The following is a 12,948-nucleotide window of genomic DNA, read 5'->3' on the forward strand; positions in this document are numbered from 1 at the left end:
AAAGTAGACTTCCTCTTTGCCAGTGCTGTCCATCCTCACCGCAGGACGAGGGAGTCTCACGCAAAGACGAAGCAGCTGTGGGAGTTAAACACGGCCAAAAACACCTCATCAAAAGTCCTCTATCTTGTGGCCCGAAAAAAGTCCACATGAATGTAATCTGCATGACATTTGTCAGCAACATGCGCCCACTACTGTGTAACCACAATCACTCAGCCGGGGCACTGAAGGTGTACGCCGCACACAACACTATTGGTGCCATGATGGATTGGGTGCGAGCCAGAAACATGGAGTTAAAAATCAAACACACAAAACATGTTTTACTCACACCCATCGATTCACAAACTCAGCAAATCTGAACTATCCTTCACTCGAGTGGTCGAGTGGTCAGCACGCAGACCTCACAGCTACGAGACCAGGGTTCAATTCCACCCACGGCCATCTCTGTGTGGAGTTTGCATGTTCTCCCTGTGCATGCGTGGGTTTTCTCCGGGTACTCTGGTTTCCTCCCACATTCCAAAAACATGCTAGGTTAATTGGTGACTCCAAATTGTCCATAGGTATGAATGTGAGTGTGAATGGTTGTTTGTCTATATGTGCCCTGTGATTGGCTGGCCACCAGTCCAGGGTGTACCCTGCCTCTCGCCCAAAGACAGCTGGGATAGGCTCCAGCAATCCCCGCGACCCTCGTGAGGAAAAGCGGTAGAAAATGTATTAATGAATGAAATTGCAAAAAACTTCAATTATATTAGGAAAGCAGGAAGTGAACAAATGTAACAGTTACTAATTGTAAAAGTACCAGATGGAGGGGTAGGATTTAATAAGCTTTGCTTCTTCCTACTCCTTTTGGACATGTGGAACTGTGAACTGATTATGTCAATTGTAATATGATGCATATTCAAATGAAATAAAACCATTACCATAAATCCTGCTTTAGAAACACATACAATGTACACAAACACAAATAATTGTACAGTAACCATCCAAGTCTTTCATATCAACATCATCTATGTACACTTAGTACACTCGGGCATCATTTATGTTGGATAGTTTTTTTTCTCAGGCCATTTTGTTATATTTTTGTTTAATTGTATTTTTTCCAGTCACTGGAGTCTCAGGACCCTGTGGTTTAAAACCCTAAAATGGATGACTGGAAATCCAATTCGTGCAGTGTAAAAAAAAATGTAAACCTGCAATTTGTTACTAATCCACAATGCTTATGAGAAATTAATTTAGCATTTTACTGATGTACATTCTTTGCTGACTTTCCAACAATCTTGCATTGACGTTCCTGTGCTGTATCCTGCCTGACAGAACACTCTGGACGCTTACCCCTGCGGCTCGGATCACACGCCCAGCCCCATGGCAAGCCGGATTGCCGTGGAAGCTGAAACCATTTTGGACAGCCCGTCTGCCCGACTCACAGCTGTTGCAGTCAGCGTGCGGGAGGGACACAGCATCGCATTCTTGGGAGACTCCAAGGGTAACCTACACAAGGTAAACCCGCACAGTTCACCCCCCAATGTTTTCAGGGTGGCTCATCTCATCTCCTACAGTATTAGTGTTGTTGTTTCCTCTATATCCCAATTTTAGATGCTACAATCAATCATTCAGTTGGCATCATTGTGGCCACTGGACTCTTTCTTCATCTTCCAGTGCTAACCACTCCGTCTTGTCATGCCAGCCAGTCAGTCAAGTTTCAAATAACATCCTTTCAGTGCGTGCAAGCAGAAGCTTTCAGGCTGATCTTAGTCCAGAAATAATCTCACAGGAACTTAATTGGGCGGCTTGGCTCAGGCGGTTGAATGGTTGGAAGGGTGTACATTCAGTCCCCAGACAGATACACCCACTGGGACTATCCCAACTACTCATGGCATACATGATATTCATAAATTATACAAAAAAACCCTTTTTTTCATTTATTATATTAACATTTTAGCGTAATTAGTGCATGTGCATCATGACAAGCCACACACCTCTCTTATGACGGTGAATGGAGACAAGTGAAGAGTCCCACAGAGTCTGAGAAGCTCATGTCACCTTTTCCTGCGTGTGAGGGTCATGTAGGGTGTGGCTTGCATGGTCTGAGCATAAAGAAATATGTGGGAATGCCAGCGCCGCCGTTGCGGTGCCCGACCATGACAGACGGCACCTTTTCATAAATAACTTCATCTATTTTGGGCCTGAAAAACAATGTACAGATAGACAGTAAACAGAGGCGTGACACTTTTGGTGCATTGTTACTGAGCTAGAGGGAAGCTGACGTCACTGCAGCACACCAGTGGATGCATTGCTCAGACACAATGCCTTATGGGAAAACTTTACATTTACTTATTCATTCATTCATTCGTTTTCTACCGCTTATCCTGACGGGGGTCGCGGGGGGTGCTGGAGAGGTTGCCAGCCAATCACAGGGCACATATAGACAAACAACCATTCACACTCACATTCATACCTATGGACAATTTGGAGTCGTCAATTAACCTAGCATGTTTTTGGAATGTGGGAGGAAGCCGGAGTCCCCACGCTTGCACGGGGCGAACATGCAAACTCCACACAGAGATGGCCGAGGGTGGAATTGAACTCGGGTCTCCTAGCTGTGAGTGTGTATGCACTCGTTTGCTGTGCAGCCTTTATATATTTAATTTTAAGCCCATGTTAGGACATTTTTTTATTTGTTTTTCCTAAATTCTGTTTTTTTCTTATTAAATTTTGTGAAAATTCTGTTTTATTTTTATTTTTTTTAGAATTTTTTGCATTTTACTTATTTTTTATCCACATAGCATGTGTCCTTTTTGGGTTAGTGCTTAAAAGCAAATGATGCAAAAATCGTATTTACTGATGCAATACATCAATGGACAATTTTGCCCAATTATTGAGAAATGGATGTAGCCTGGCTAACTTTTCTATTGGGAAGTCAGCCTCTGCACACATTGCCTAAAAATCTTGAAGCTGTGGTTGCTTCTACTATTCTCCTAGTTGAGTCCAGTGGGGTCACATCGTGTTTATGCGGGTTCAGAAGGAGTTCAGGCAGAGGAGCACAAGGAGACCAAAAGGAAGGTCATGTTATGAGTCCAGCATTGTTTTATAAGAAACTTATCTAAACAACATCTGAGGACAACTTTATCTATTTTGGGCCTGAAAACCAATGTACAGGGACGGTAAGCAGAGCTGTGATTTTATGTGGTGCTTTGATGCTATCAGACATTTATGAATTTAGAGCAAGCCTGCAGACACTTTGCTCTTTGTGTGGTTTTGTGGCCAGTGGTTGAGGTTTCCTGTGCTACAATGGCAACCATTAATGTACTATGATGACCATGACATCATGACACTGAAGGGGCTGCAAAGCAGCCATTCATTATTGTCGCCAGCCAACAGAGCTCCATGTTCTTGGTGTGCAGCGTTTGTCGCTGGCTAGTAGCCTGCTAACACAGAGCCACATTCAATATGATAAGACCTTGACAGCATGACAGCAGACCGCAACAATGTCATGTTTTTAACCCCTTAGACCCTTCAGGGCTTGGGCGGCTTGAAAGACATACTCATAATACAGTACATTGTATACTGGTGTACAAGGTGTACATGGAAAGTAAAAGTAAAGACTGTGATGGTAATTTTAGATGGGGAAAATGTACTACTTTACGACTTAACATGCATTTGCATTCACCAAACAGGCAGTTGCTAGTGGATATGCAAGTTTTCAGAATATTTGCAGTATTCTGGATAGTACAGAAATATTCCGTGCATGTAGTCATTGTGTGTGCCCTTTGTTTTAGCTTTCTTTGCACTCGTGACTAGTTTTGTCATTGTTATTAACAAAGCGTATGAATACCACAGTTTATTTTGAGTTCATTTTGTGGTGTTGTGGACAAATACTGTTTTTTCTCGGCCCAGTCAACGTTACATAGGAAATACTTTATACCACGTGTACTCCTTTGAGCATAGGTAGACAGCAGTGTTTCCCACAGAGCTGCAATCTATCTGTGGAGGGGCATAATGGCCACGACACATGTGCATGTCGTGTTTATGGGCACTGTGGGAGAGAAAAAAAACATGTGTAGAATACGAATGAACTTTCTTCTGTCACTTTTGTCCCCCATGTCTTATGTCCCAAGCAAGATAGAGCCGCCTGCGATCCCTTTGCTTTGTTAAGAGTTTAATCTCGCGACACCCCCAGTAGTTATATACGGTTCTGTGAAAAAGTGTCACTCTTAAATGTTTCAGATCATCAAACACATTTAAATATTAGTCAATGACAACACAAAATGAAGTTTTTAAATGATTTTTTTTCTTATGAAGGGAGACACAAATCCCAACATAAATGGCCCTGTGTGAATGTGAAAAACAGCCACAAGCTGCAATTGGGCTCCGGGCCACACTTTAGAAACCCCTGGGTTAAATAAATGATAATAGAAACGCTGGATAATTCCTCTCAAAATGACAGCATGATTGCTCAGTGACAAATAACAGCAACACAAGAGTTTAAATGAGATGTTTGCAATAAAGACAGAGCAGTCAGACCGCTGACCTGCTTCATCCCAAAATGTTTTTATGTTGCTGGCAGCTCTGTTATGGTGTTTGTCCCGTCTTATTTGGAACACGTTGCAGTGATTTTTCCTCTCTAAGGATCGGTGTAGCTGGAGTAATGAGGTGTAAAGTGGACATCCAAATTATTCCAGTCTGAATGGTCTGGCTTAGAGGGAGTGGTTGTAGATCAAAGAGTCCTGGACTACAAAACTGACCTTGAATCCTCCACATACCTGAAGGGTCAGCTGCACCACATTGGCAACATCCCGCCAGCTTGAAAGCGCACACACACACACACACACACACACACACACAAATACACAGATGTCCAAGCCTTAGCTGATGGTTGATTTGTCCGCTCTTCCTCCTGAACTGCGCTAGATGTTCCCATTAGGAAGATTAGAGTCTTTGTTGCAGCGCCGCGACCCCCCCACACTAAAATGTAGAATGTCATATTAGATGGAATGAAGCTGATGCGTGTAAACAACTTTTAAAGGCTAAAGTGTGCCAGTTGGTCAGGCTATATACTCCACTATTGACCCAAATCAAAGCAGCTTTGGAATCACAAACAGCAACACCACAATGTTGTAATATCTGTGTATTACCACAAGAGGTGTACTTGTAATCCTAATGGTATTTGTCTTGGTTTGGTACCGAGGCATACTGATTTACCACATGGTATAAATAAAAGTGAGGGACAGGACTTGTTGATGGTGTGTACTTGGTTTTATGTCTTGTTTTTTTTTCATTTTCTCTAATTTTCTGTTGGGCGGCACAGCGGTCGAGTGGTTAGCGCGTATACCTCACAGCTGGGAGACCAGGGTTCAATTCCACCCTCGGCCATCTCTGTGTGGAGTTTGCATGTTCTCCCCGTGCATGCGTGGGTTTTCTCCGGGTACTCCGGTTTCCTCCCACATTCCAAAAACATGCTAGGTTAATTGGCGACTCCAAATTGTCCATAGGTATGAATGTGAGTGTGAATGGTTGTTTGTCTCTATGCGCCCTGTGATTGGCTGGCGACCAGTCCAGGGTGTACCCCGCCTCTCGCCCGATGACAGCTAGGATAGGCTCCAGCACCCCCCGCGACCCTCGTGAAGAAAAAGCGGTAGTAAATGAATGAATAATTTTCTGTTTGAGTTCTGTTATGTCTACCATATTGAGTAATTGGGCTGTAAAGGTGACTATTGGCACGGTATTTCATGATTAGAGGGCTTCTAAATATAAACTATATTTCTAAGTACGAAAACATTCCATTTATATATATATAAGGAATCCTACTTTGTTGAAATTCATATATCATGGTCGGGTCTAGAGCAAATTAACTCCCATAAAAGAGGGATTACTGTAATATGCAAATTGACATCCAAACGACATGACCTTTTGTTAGATTTGTATTCAGTTCTTTCCTGGAGATTGTTTGTCAGTGTGCTGGTAGTTGTAACATGAAACCATTTGTCTATTTCAGTGGTTGGCAACACATGGCTCCAGCGCCAAATGCAACTCTTCAGCCTCCTTGTTTGCGGCTCCCATACTGAGCTCTGTGATTTTTTTTGTTTTTTTTAATCCTGAAACAGAGGAAATGTGCGTTTTCATCAACACTGCGTTCTGACTGCAAGGGAAAAGGGGGACAGTTTGTTCAGCCCAAGGACACTAAATGACTAAGACTGTCGACTGTCGGCTGCAAATAAATGGAACAGAGTGTAGTACGCCACGGAGCGGAAAGTTCATACATATATTTGTATATATAAAATCCATTATACTGCAGAAATGAGACCTACGTGTTGATGTCAATAAAACCTGAGCAGCAGTATGAAATAAACTTTTTCCTTCTTAAGTTTACTTTCCCTCCTTTTAGTGTTACCAATGCTTAACAATCAACATACCTAATAATGCTACTTTATCTTATTATGGTGATATTATAGAGATACTAATACAATACAATATTATACATTTAATAGACTATAACCTAAATCATCATCATTACTGACTTGTCATGAATTTAACTAATCACCCAGAGAAACAAATTAGGTTTAAAGGGGACCTATTATGCCTTTTCCACTTTTCTGACGTATAACTGTAAATAGAATGTTGTATTCTTGTGTTAAACCATGCCAAGGTTTCAGATAATGAGGTTGGAAGTGAGCCCTGAAAGAAGTTTGGGATGACTCTGAATGCTCTGTTTCAGGGGGAGTTCTAACACTGTCAGTTTGTGATGTCACAGAGTGCCCGGCTTCCTTATATGGGCATGGACTGGAGGCCAGGTTCTCTCCCCTCCCCTAACCTCTGGGTCTAAGGGAAAGCTACATATGTATCATATGTATCAGGCACAAGTGGTTGGAATTTCTGATTCCCTCCAAGCAAAAGAAACATTTTAATCTGTCAATGGTATTTCACACCGGACTGTTTTGTGAACATTTGCCAGTATGCAGCTGGACTAGCCGACAAACTTGCTGAAGCCAGAAGCCTTTCAGCCTTACTTGGTCGTGTCCAAGAGTCAGAATAACAAGCAGTAAACAACAATATATTAGTGTCCTAACTGTTGTTTATTTTGTGTAAGTCATGGAGCAAAGGTATATGTAGCATTATACAGTGTGCATACAGGGAGCGAGGTGCAAATTACAAGCGCACCGAGTCTGGAGTTTCTAATAGCCATTTCCCACAACTATCAGTGACTCTACCCGAGTTTTTTAAAACACTGGTAGTCCCTCAAAAAACGTGTAATGACAACATTACACGTTACCAATGTTGTAGAAAACCTAAAACGCTAAACCGACTTACCATTGAGAGACGTCATGAAGTAACCTTTTTTCTTGAGAAACTCCGGACTGTCCAGTCTCTACTTCCGGATCGAATTCAGGATCCACACCCACATGGCTGTATGTTAGAAGCGGATATTTTAAAAAGATAAATCGCCATTTATGATCAACTCCTATAAAGTTGGGTTCGACACCTATCTGCACAACACCGAAAATCCTCCCAAGCACTTGGAAGTGTGACCAACCACAGCAGAGTGGGCGTGCCTGTAGGCGAGCCGTGAGTGGAATAAATTAAAACAGGGAAGCATGAAAACCAAGAAATACACCTGGAGTAGGTACAGATTCTGGAAGATGTAGAAAGGGACAAAGCTGTCCTGTTAATTTGGCTGATTATTGTGCTTAGGACATGTTTACAATGCAATGTTTCTGGATTCTGCTCACCATCATGTGAGTTGAATTCTAGCATTTGAGAGGAATTAAAACTTTAAAAAGTTTATAAACTGTGTCATGTTCTGCAGACTGTTTTTCTTTACTGGAGGCAAAATGGCTCATTTGATGGTAAAGGTTACTGAACGCTGGTCTGTTTGAATTCCCTCAGGTGTTCCTGGGGCCAAATGGGGAGGTGGAGGAGTACTCAATAACCTCCATTCAACAGAACACAGCCATTAGTTCAGACCTTGTCCTGGATCAAGAGGAAGAGCATCTCTTCATAATGACACATAACATGGTAAAAAAAAAAACAACATGTTGACCTTTAAGCGCCTTTTTCCTCTTCTGCCAGAATAAATCTGACGACAAAGTTCACCTGGGAGGGATGCTTTTCTTTCTATTCCAAAACTCACCATCCATTGCTGGGATTATCCTAATGACCATATTTTCATTTTGTACTGTTGTGTGTAGGGAAAGTGGGTCATGTGTTGTTAGACGGGAGCTTATAGTGAATGCTTTGCACGACTGAACACTGCAGCATTGTTATGCTTTCAGCTGCAGAAGAGACCTGTGGCTGAATGCCAGCAGCACCCAGACTGTCACTCCTGCTTGCAAGCCCATGACCCATACTGTGGCTGGTGTGTCCTCCAGGGAAGGTGAGGTGCACCGCAGCCGACTTTCATCAGCCTAGTAACACTTTACCAACAAACAAACAAACAACCTCTTAACGAGGGATCGACCGATATGTTTTTTTGGGGGGGCCGATGCCGATACCGATTTTTTTCCATCACCCTTAGCCGATGGCCGATTTTGCTTGGGCCGATATTTGTGGCCGATACTGCTTTTGATCCCTCAATTTACATGAAAAAATGACCATGATAACAAATATTATCACATACTACAGTATTAAAGGAATAAATATTCAACCATGTGCAAAACATTTCTGTCGTAGTTTAAATTTATCTTGTGATGGGCTTAGTAAAGTATTAAAAGCAAGCTAACGCTATTACTTGCGAAAACGCGCTCTTGATGTGATTCAACAGGGGGGGCGGGGTACCGCGACTACGTTTGTTGTGGGGTCCTCTGCCGGCGGGGCAACACAAAGCTTCCCCGGCGGATGCCTGACTGTAAATCATGTGGTGGAAAAATACATCGGCAAACCCACGCGCGTATCGGCCGATACCGATACAAGGAAAAAACGCAAATATCGGCCGGCCGATGTATCGGTCGATCCTTACTCTTAACTACATGGGTGTTATTTCATATTTTGAGGGCTCTAATATAAACATTCACTTATGGCGGAATTCACTTATTAAACATGATAAACAAGCAACAACTGTATTACTGTATGTACATTAATGTACATGTACACATGACAATCAGCCAATAGCATATCAAGCAATTTTCCAACATAATGAGTAACACCTTGACGTAAAATAGTCACTTTATTGCAATACTGTGCATACTGTTTATAATCTGTATAATCTGCAATAGCCATATTATAGTCATATATATCCTCACTGTATTATAGTCACAGCCTGTTATAATTTGTACATAGATCTGTCCATTTACAGCTCTATTCTATGTCTACATTTACTTACTACTAAGGTACTTGTAAAATTGCACATCTGGTTGGATGCTAACTGCATTTTGTTGCCCTGTACAAGTGACATGAGCAATAACAATAAAGTTGAATCTAATCTAATCTAAAAGCTAACAAGAAATGAAGTGCAGACTATTGTTTTCTACGTAGATGTGTTTTGCAGTCCGAGTGTGGTCGTGGGAAGCAATCTGGTCAGTGGCTTTGGAGCTTTGACATGGAACAGCAGTGTCTAGCTGTCCAGCAACTCAACCCATCCAACATCAGCAGGGAGGAAAGCAGGACAGTAAGCCAACAGTGCTCTTATTATTTTGTATTCAAATGTTTTTGCTTGGCTTTCAGCAATACTGACATTTCTAGAGGATGCTAACCTTGCCAACCATGATGTCTTTGTAGGTGTCTTTGCTAGTTCCAGATCTTCCAGCTTTAGAAAAGGGTGAGTCCTACTCCTGTTTCTTCCATGGCGTCCGTAGTCCTGCCATTGTCACTGGGACGGGCGTCACCTGCCAGTCTCCACACACCAGCCAAGTCCCGAGGGTGCCTCCAGGACAGGGTGAGTTTGTGTTGAGTCAGTTTTCCCCCTCTCTCATTATGGGCATTCGCACAGTGTGTATACTACTGTATGACACAATTCCAATATTATTACTATAATATATACTATATTACTATATCCTATTATAACTCAAGTATGTCCTAATTTCCTCCCACATTCCAAAAACATGCTAGGTTAATTGGCGACTCCAAATTGTCCATAGGTATATGAATGTGAGTGTGAATGGTTGTTTGTCTATATGTGCCCTGTGATTGGCTGGCCACCAGTCCAGGGTGTACCCCGCCTTTCGCCCGAAGACAGCTGGGATAGGCTCCAGCACCCCCTGCGACCCTCGCGAGGATAAGCGACTTGTGTTGAGAAACACCATTGAACTCAAGAAATAACTCAAACATCAAAACACCAAGATGGTGTCCATGTTGCTGCCACATCATGTGGTGGCAACAACCATGCCTTCAGTGATGGTGAAAGCGACAAAAACAGGTTTTGTGTAAACATTTTTGGCTGTCTGGAATGGATTTACATTATTGGGGAAAATGAATTTAGAGTATGTTTCAGTTAGAGTCTGGAACAGATTGTCACTAACCAAGGTTTTACTGTATTACGTATTATCAACTGTCTTCTAGTACAGTTAGTGAATTAAGTGTACTTTTGTACTTGTTGTTTCCCTGTATCTCTACACAGTAATACAGATATGGTACACCTAATACAGCTAAGAGTGGGAGTGATTTTTGTGATTTTTTTTTCTTGACGCTTGACACTATGTTTAAATGTAACATTTCCAACTCATTCATTGTATCATCTAACAGCCAGCTAACCTTCAACTCCAACACACACACAAACACAGTCTTTTTCATTTACAACATCCATTTAGAACATTTTTTGATGATTACACAATTACCAGACCTGCAGACCAAATAGACCGCCTCTCACCCTAAGACAGCTGGAATAGGCTGCCGCATAGCCGCGACCCTCGTGAAGATAAGCGGCATAGGAAATGGATGGATGGAGGGTATTTGCATGTCTTTGAGTATGTTTGCGTGCCCGCCCTAACCATACAGACATATAATCCAATCATGTTTCCATGAATTTAGGCCGATCTCATCTGTTAAACAAAACTACTCTTGGCGACTGGATTAATCCGTATTTTATGTCATCTAGTAACTCTATGCTTTGATATCCGCTTTATTTGGTCTGCAGGTCTGGTAATTGTGTAATCATAAAAAATGTTCTAAATGGATGTTGTAAATGAAAAAGACTGTGTGTGTGTGTGTGTGTCGGCGTTGAAGATGGTTAGCTGGCTGTTAGATGATACAATGAATGAGTTGGAAATGTTACATTTAAACATAAAGTATCAAGAAAATAATCACAAACATCACTCCCACTCTTAGCTGTATTAGGTGTACCATATCTGTATTACTGTGTAGAGATACAGGGAAACAACAAGTACAAAAGTACACTTAATTACTAGAAGACAGTTGATAATACGTAATACAGTAAAACCTTGGTTAGTGACAATCTGTTCCAGACTCTAACTGAAACATTCATTCATTCATTCATTCATTTTTCTACTGCTTTTTCCTCACGAGGGTCGCAGGGGTTGCTGGAGCCTATCCCAGCTGTCTTCGGGCGAGAGGCGGGGTACACCCTGCTACCCTGGTACTGGTGGCCAGCCAATCACAGGGCACATATAGACAAACAACCATTCACACTCACATTCATACCTATGGACAATTTGGAGTCGCCAATTAACCTAGCATGTTTTTGGAATGTGGGAGGAAACCGGAGTACCCGGAGAAAACCCACGCATGCACGGGGAGAACATGCAAACTCCACACAGAGATGGCCGAGGGTGGAATTGAACCCTGGTCTCCTAGCTGTGAGGTCTGTGTACTGCCATAACTGAAACAATAATGTAAATCCATTCAAGACAGCCAAAAATGTTTTCACAAAACCTGTTTTTGTTGCTTTCACCGTCACTGAAGGCATGGTTGTTGCCACCACATGATGTGGCAGCAACACGGACACCATCTTGGTGTTTTGATGTTGTGAGTTATTTCTTGAGTTCAATGGTGTTTCTCAACACAAGTCGCTTATCCACACGAGGGTCGCGGGGGCGTGCTGGAACCTATCCCAGCTGTCTTCGGGCGAAAGGCGGGGTACACCCTGGACTGGTGGCCAGCCAATCACAGGGCACATATAGACAAACAACCATTCACACTCACATTCATACCTATGGACAATTTGGAGTCGCCAATTAACCTAGCATGTTTTTGGAATGTGGGAGGAAACCGGAGTACCCGGGGAACATGCGGGGGAGAACATGCAAATTCCACACAGAGATGGCCGTTTCAGTGAAAGTGAAATGTTAAGCACAATGTCACATTTTGTGTCTGTCACACTAACAAAGCTGTTTTGTGATGGAAAAAATACATGAAAGATAGTTGGACTCACACAGTGTCCAAATAACGTAAAAAGATGGCCACCATGTTTTACACAAACTGAAAAAAATTTGACAAAACGAGGCAAAACTTGAACATTAACCTGAATTTTTTTGACGATTCCTCTGCTTTTTGTGGTCACCGCAGATTTTGTCCGGGTGCCCTTGTCCCTTCGTTTTGGTGACGTCACAGTGGCAGAGCGAGATTTCACCTTCTATGACTGCACAGCTGTTAAGCAGCTCTCTGGCAGCATGCTGTGAGTAAACACCTATTTAATCATCTCACCTTCATTCACTGATAGGATTTTCTATCAAGCTCTTCGGCTTTTCCCTCGTTTCTGCTGATCTTATTTTCGAGGTTGACACACCACAGTAGAATGCGAAGCTAGAGATGTCCACAAGCATTTGAAGTTTTGCTGTTATTTGTTTGTTGTTTTGTGTAATTTGACCACACCCCTTTCTAAACAACAACAACAACAGGAGATGATGACACTTTTCTACTCACCTGTCATTGACAGTTGTCATGGTTGTGTTCTGAGCCAGTGGGGCTGCAACTGGTGTGTTCACCAGCACACGTGTACGCACAAGCCCACCTGTGAGGAGGGAGTGATCATCTACAACCAGCATGTAAGTTGTGACAAATAAAGAA

General features: G+C 42.4%; 1 protein-coding gene across 3 annotated transcripts in view; it reads left to right on the forward strand.

Moving 5' to 3' along the window:
• plxnb1b (plexin b1b) overlaps positions 1-12,948 on the forward strand; it is a 73,571-nt gene that overhangs the window by 38,319 nt on the left and 22,304 nt on the right. For all 3 annotated transcript variants that reach the window (XM_058054224.1, XM_058054225.1, XM_058054226.1), the window contains exons 4-10: positions 1,312-1,494; positions 7,879-8,007; positions 8,265-8,365; positions 9,463-9,595; positions 9,706-9,862; positions 12,448-12,556; positions 12,818-12,926. In XM_058054224.1, coding sequence (XP_057910207.1) covers positions 1,312-1,494; positions 7,879-8,007; positions 8,265-8,365; positions 9,463-9,595; positions 9,706-9,862; positions 12,448-12,556; positions 12,818-12,926 — 921 coding nt within the window. The remainder of the gene's footprint in view (positions 1-1,311; positions 1,495-7,878; positions 8,008-8,264; positions 8,366-9,462; positions 9,596-9,705; positions 9,863-12,447; positions 12,557-12,817; positions 12,927-12,948) is intronic.

Source organism: Doryrhamphus excisus, chromosome 18, assembly GCF_030265055.1.
Source record: "Doryrhamphus excisus isolate RoL2022-K1 chromosome 18, RoL_Dexc_1.0, whole genome shotgun sequence".
Classification (NCBI taxonomy): Eukaryota; Metazoa; Chordata; class Actinopteri; order Syngnathiformes; family Syngnathidae; genus Doryrhamphus; species Doryrhamphus excisus.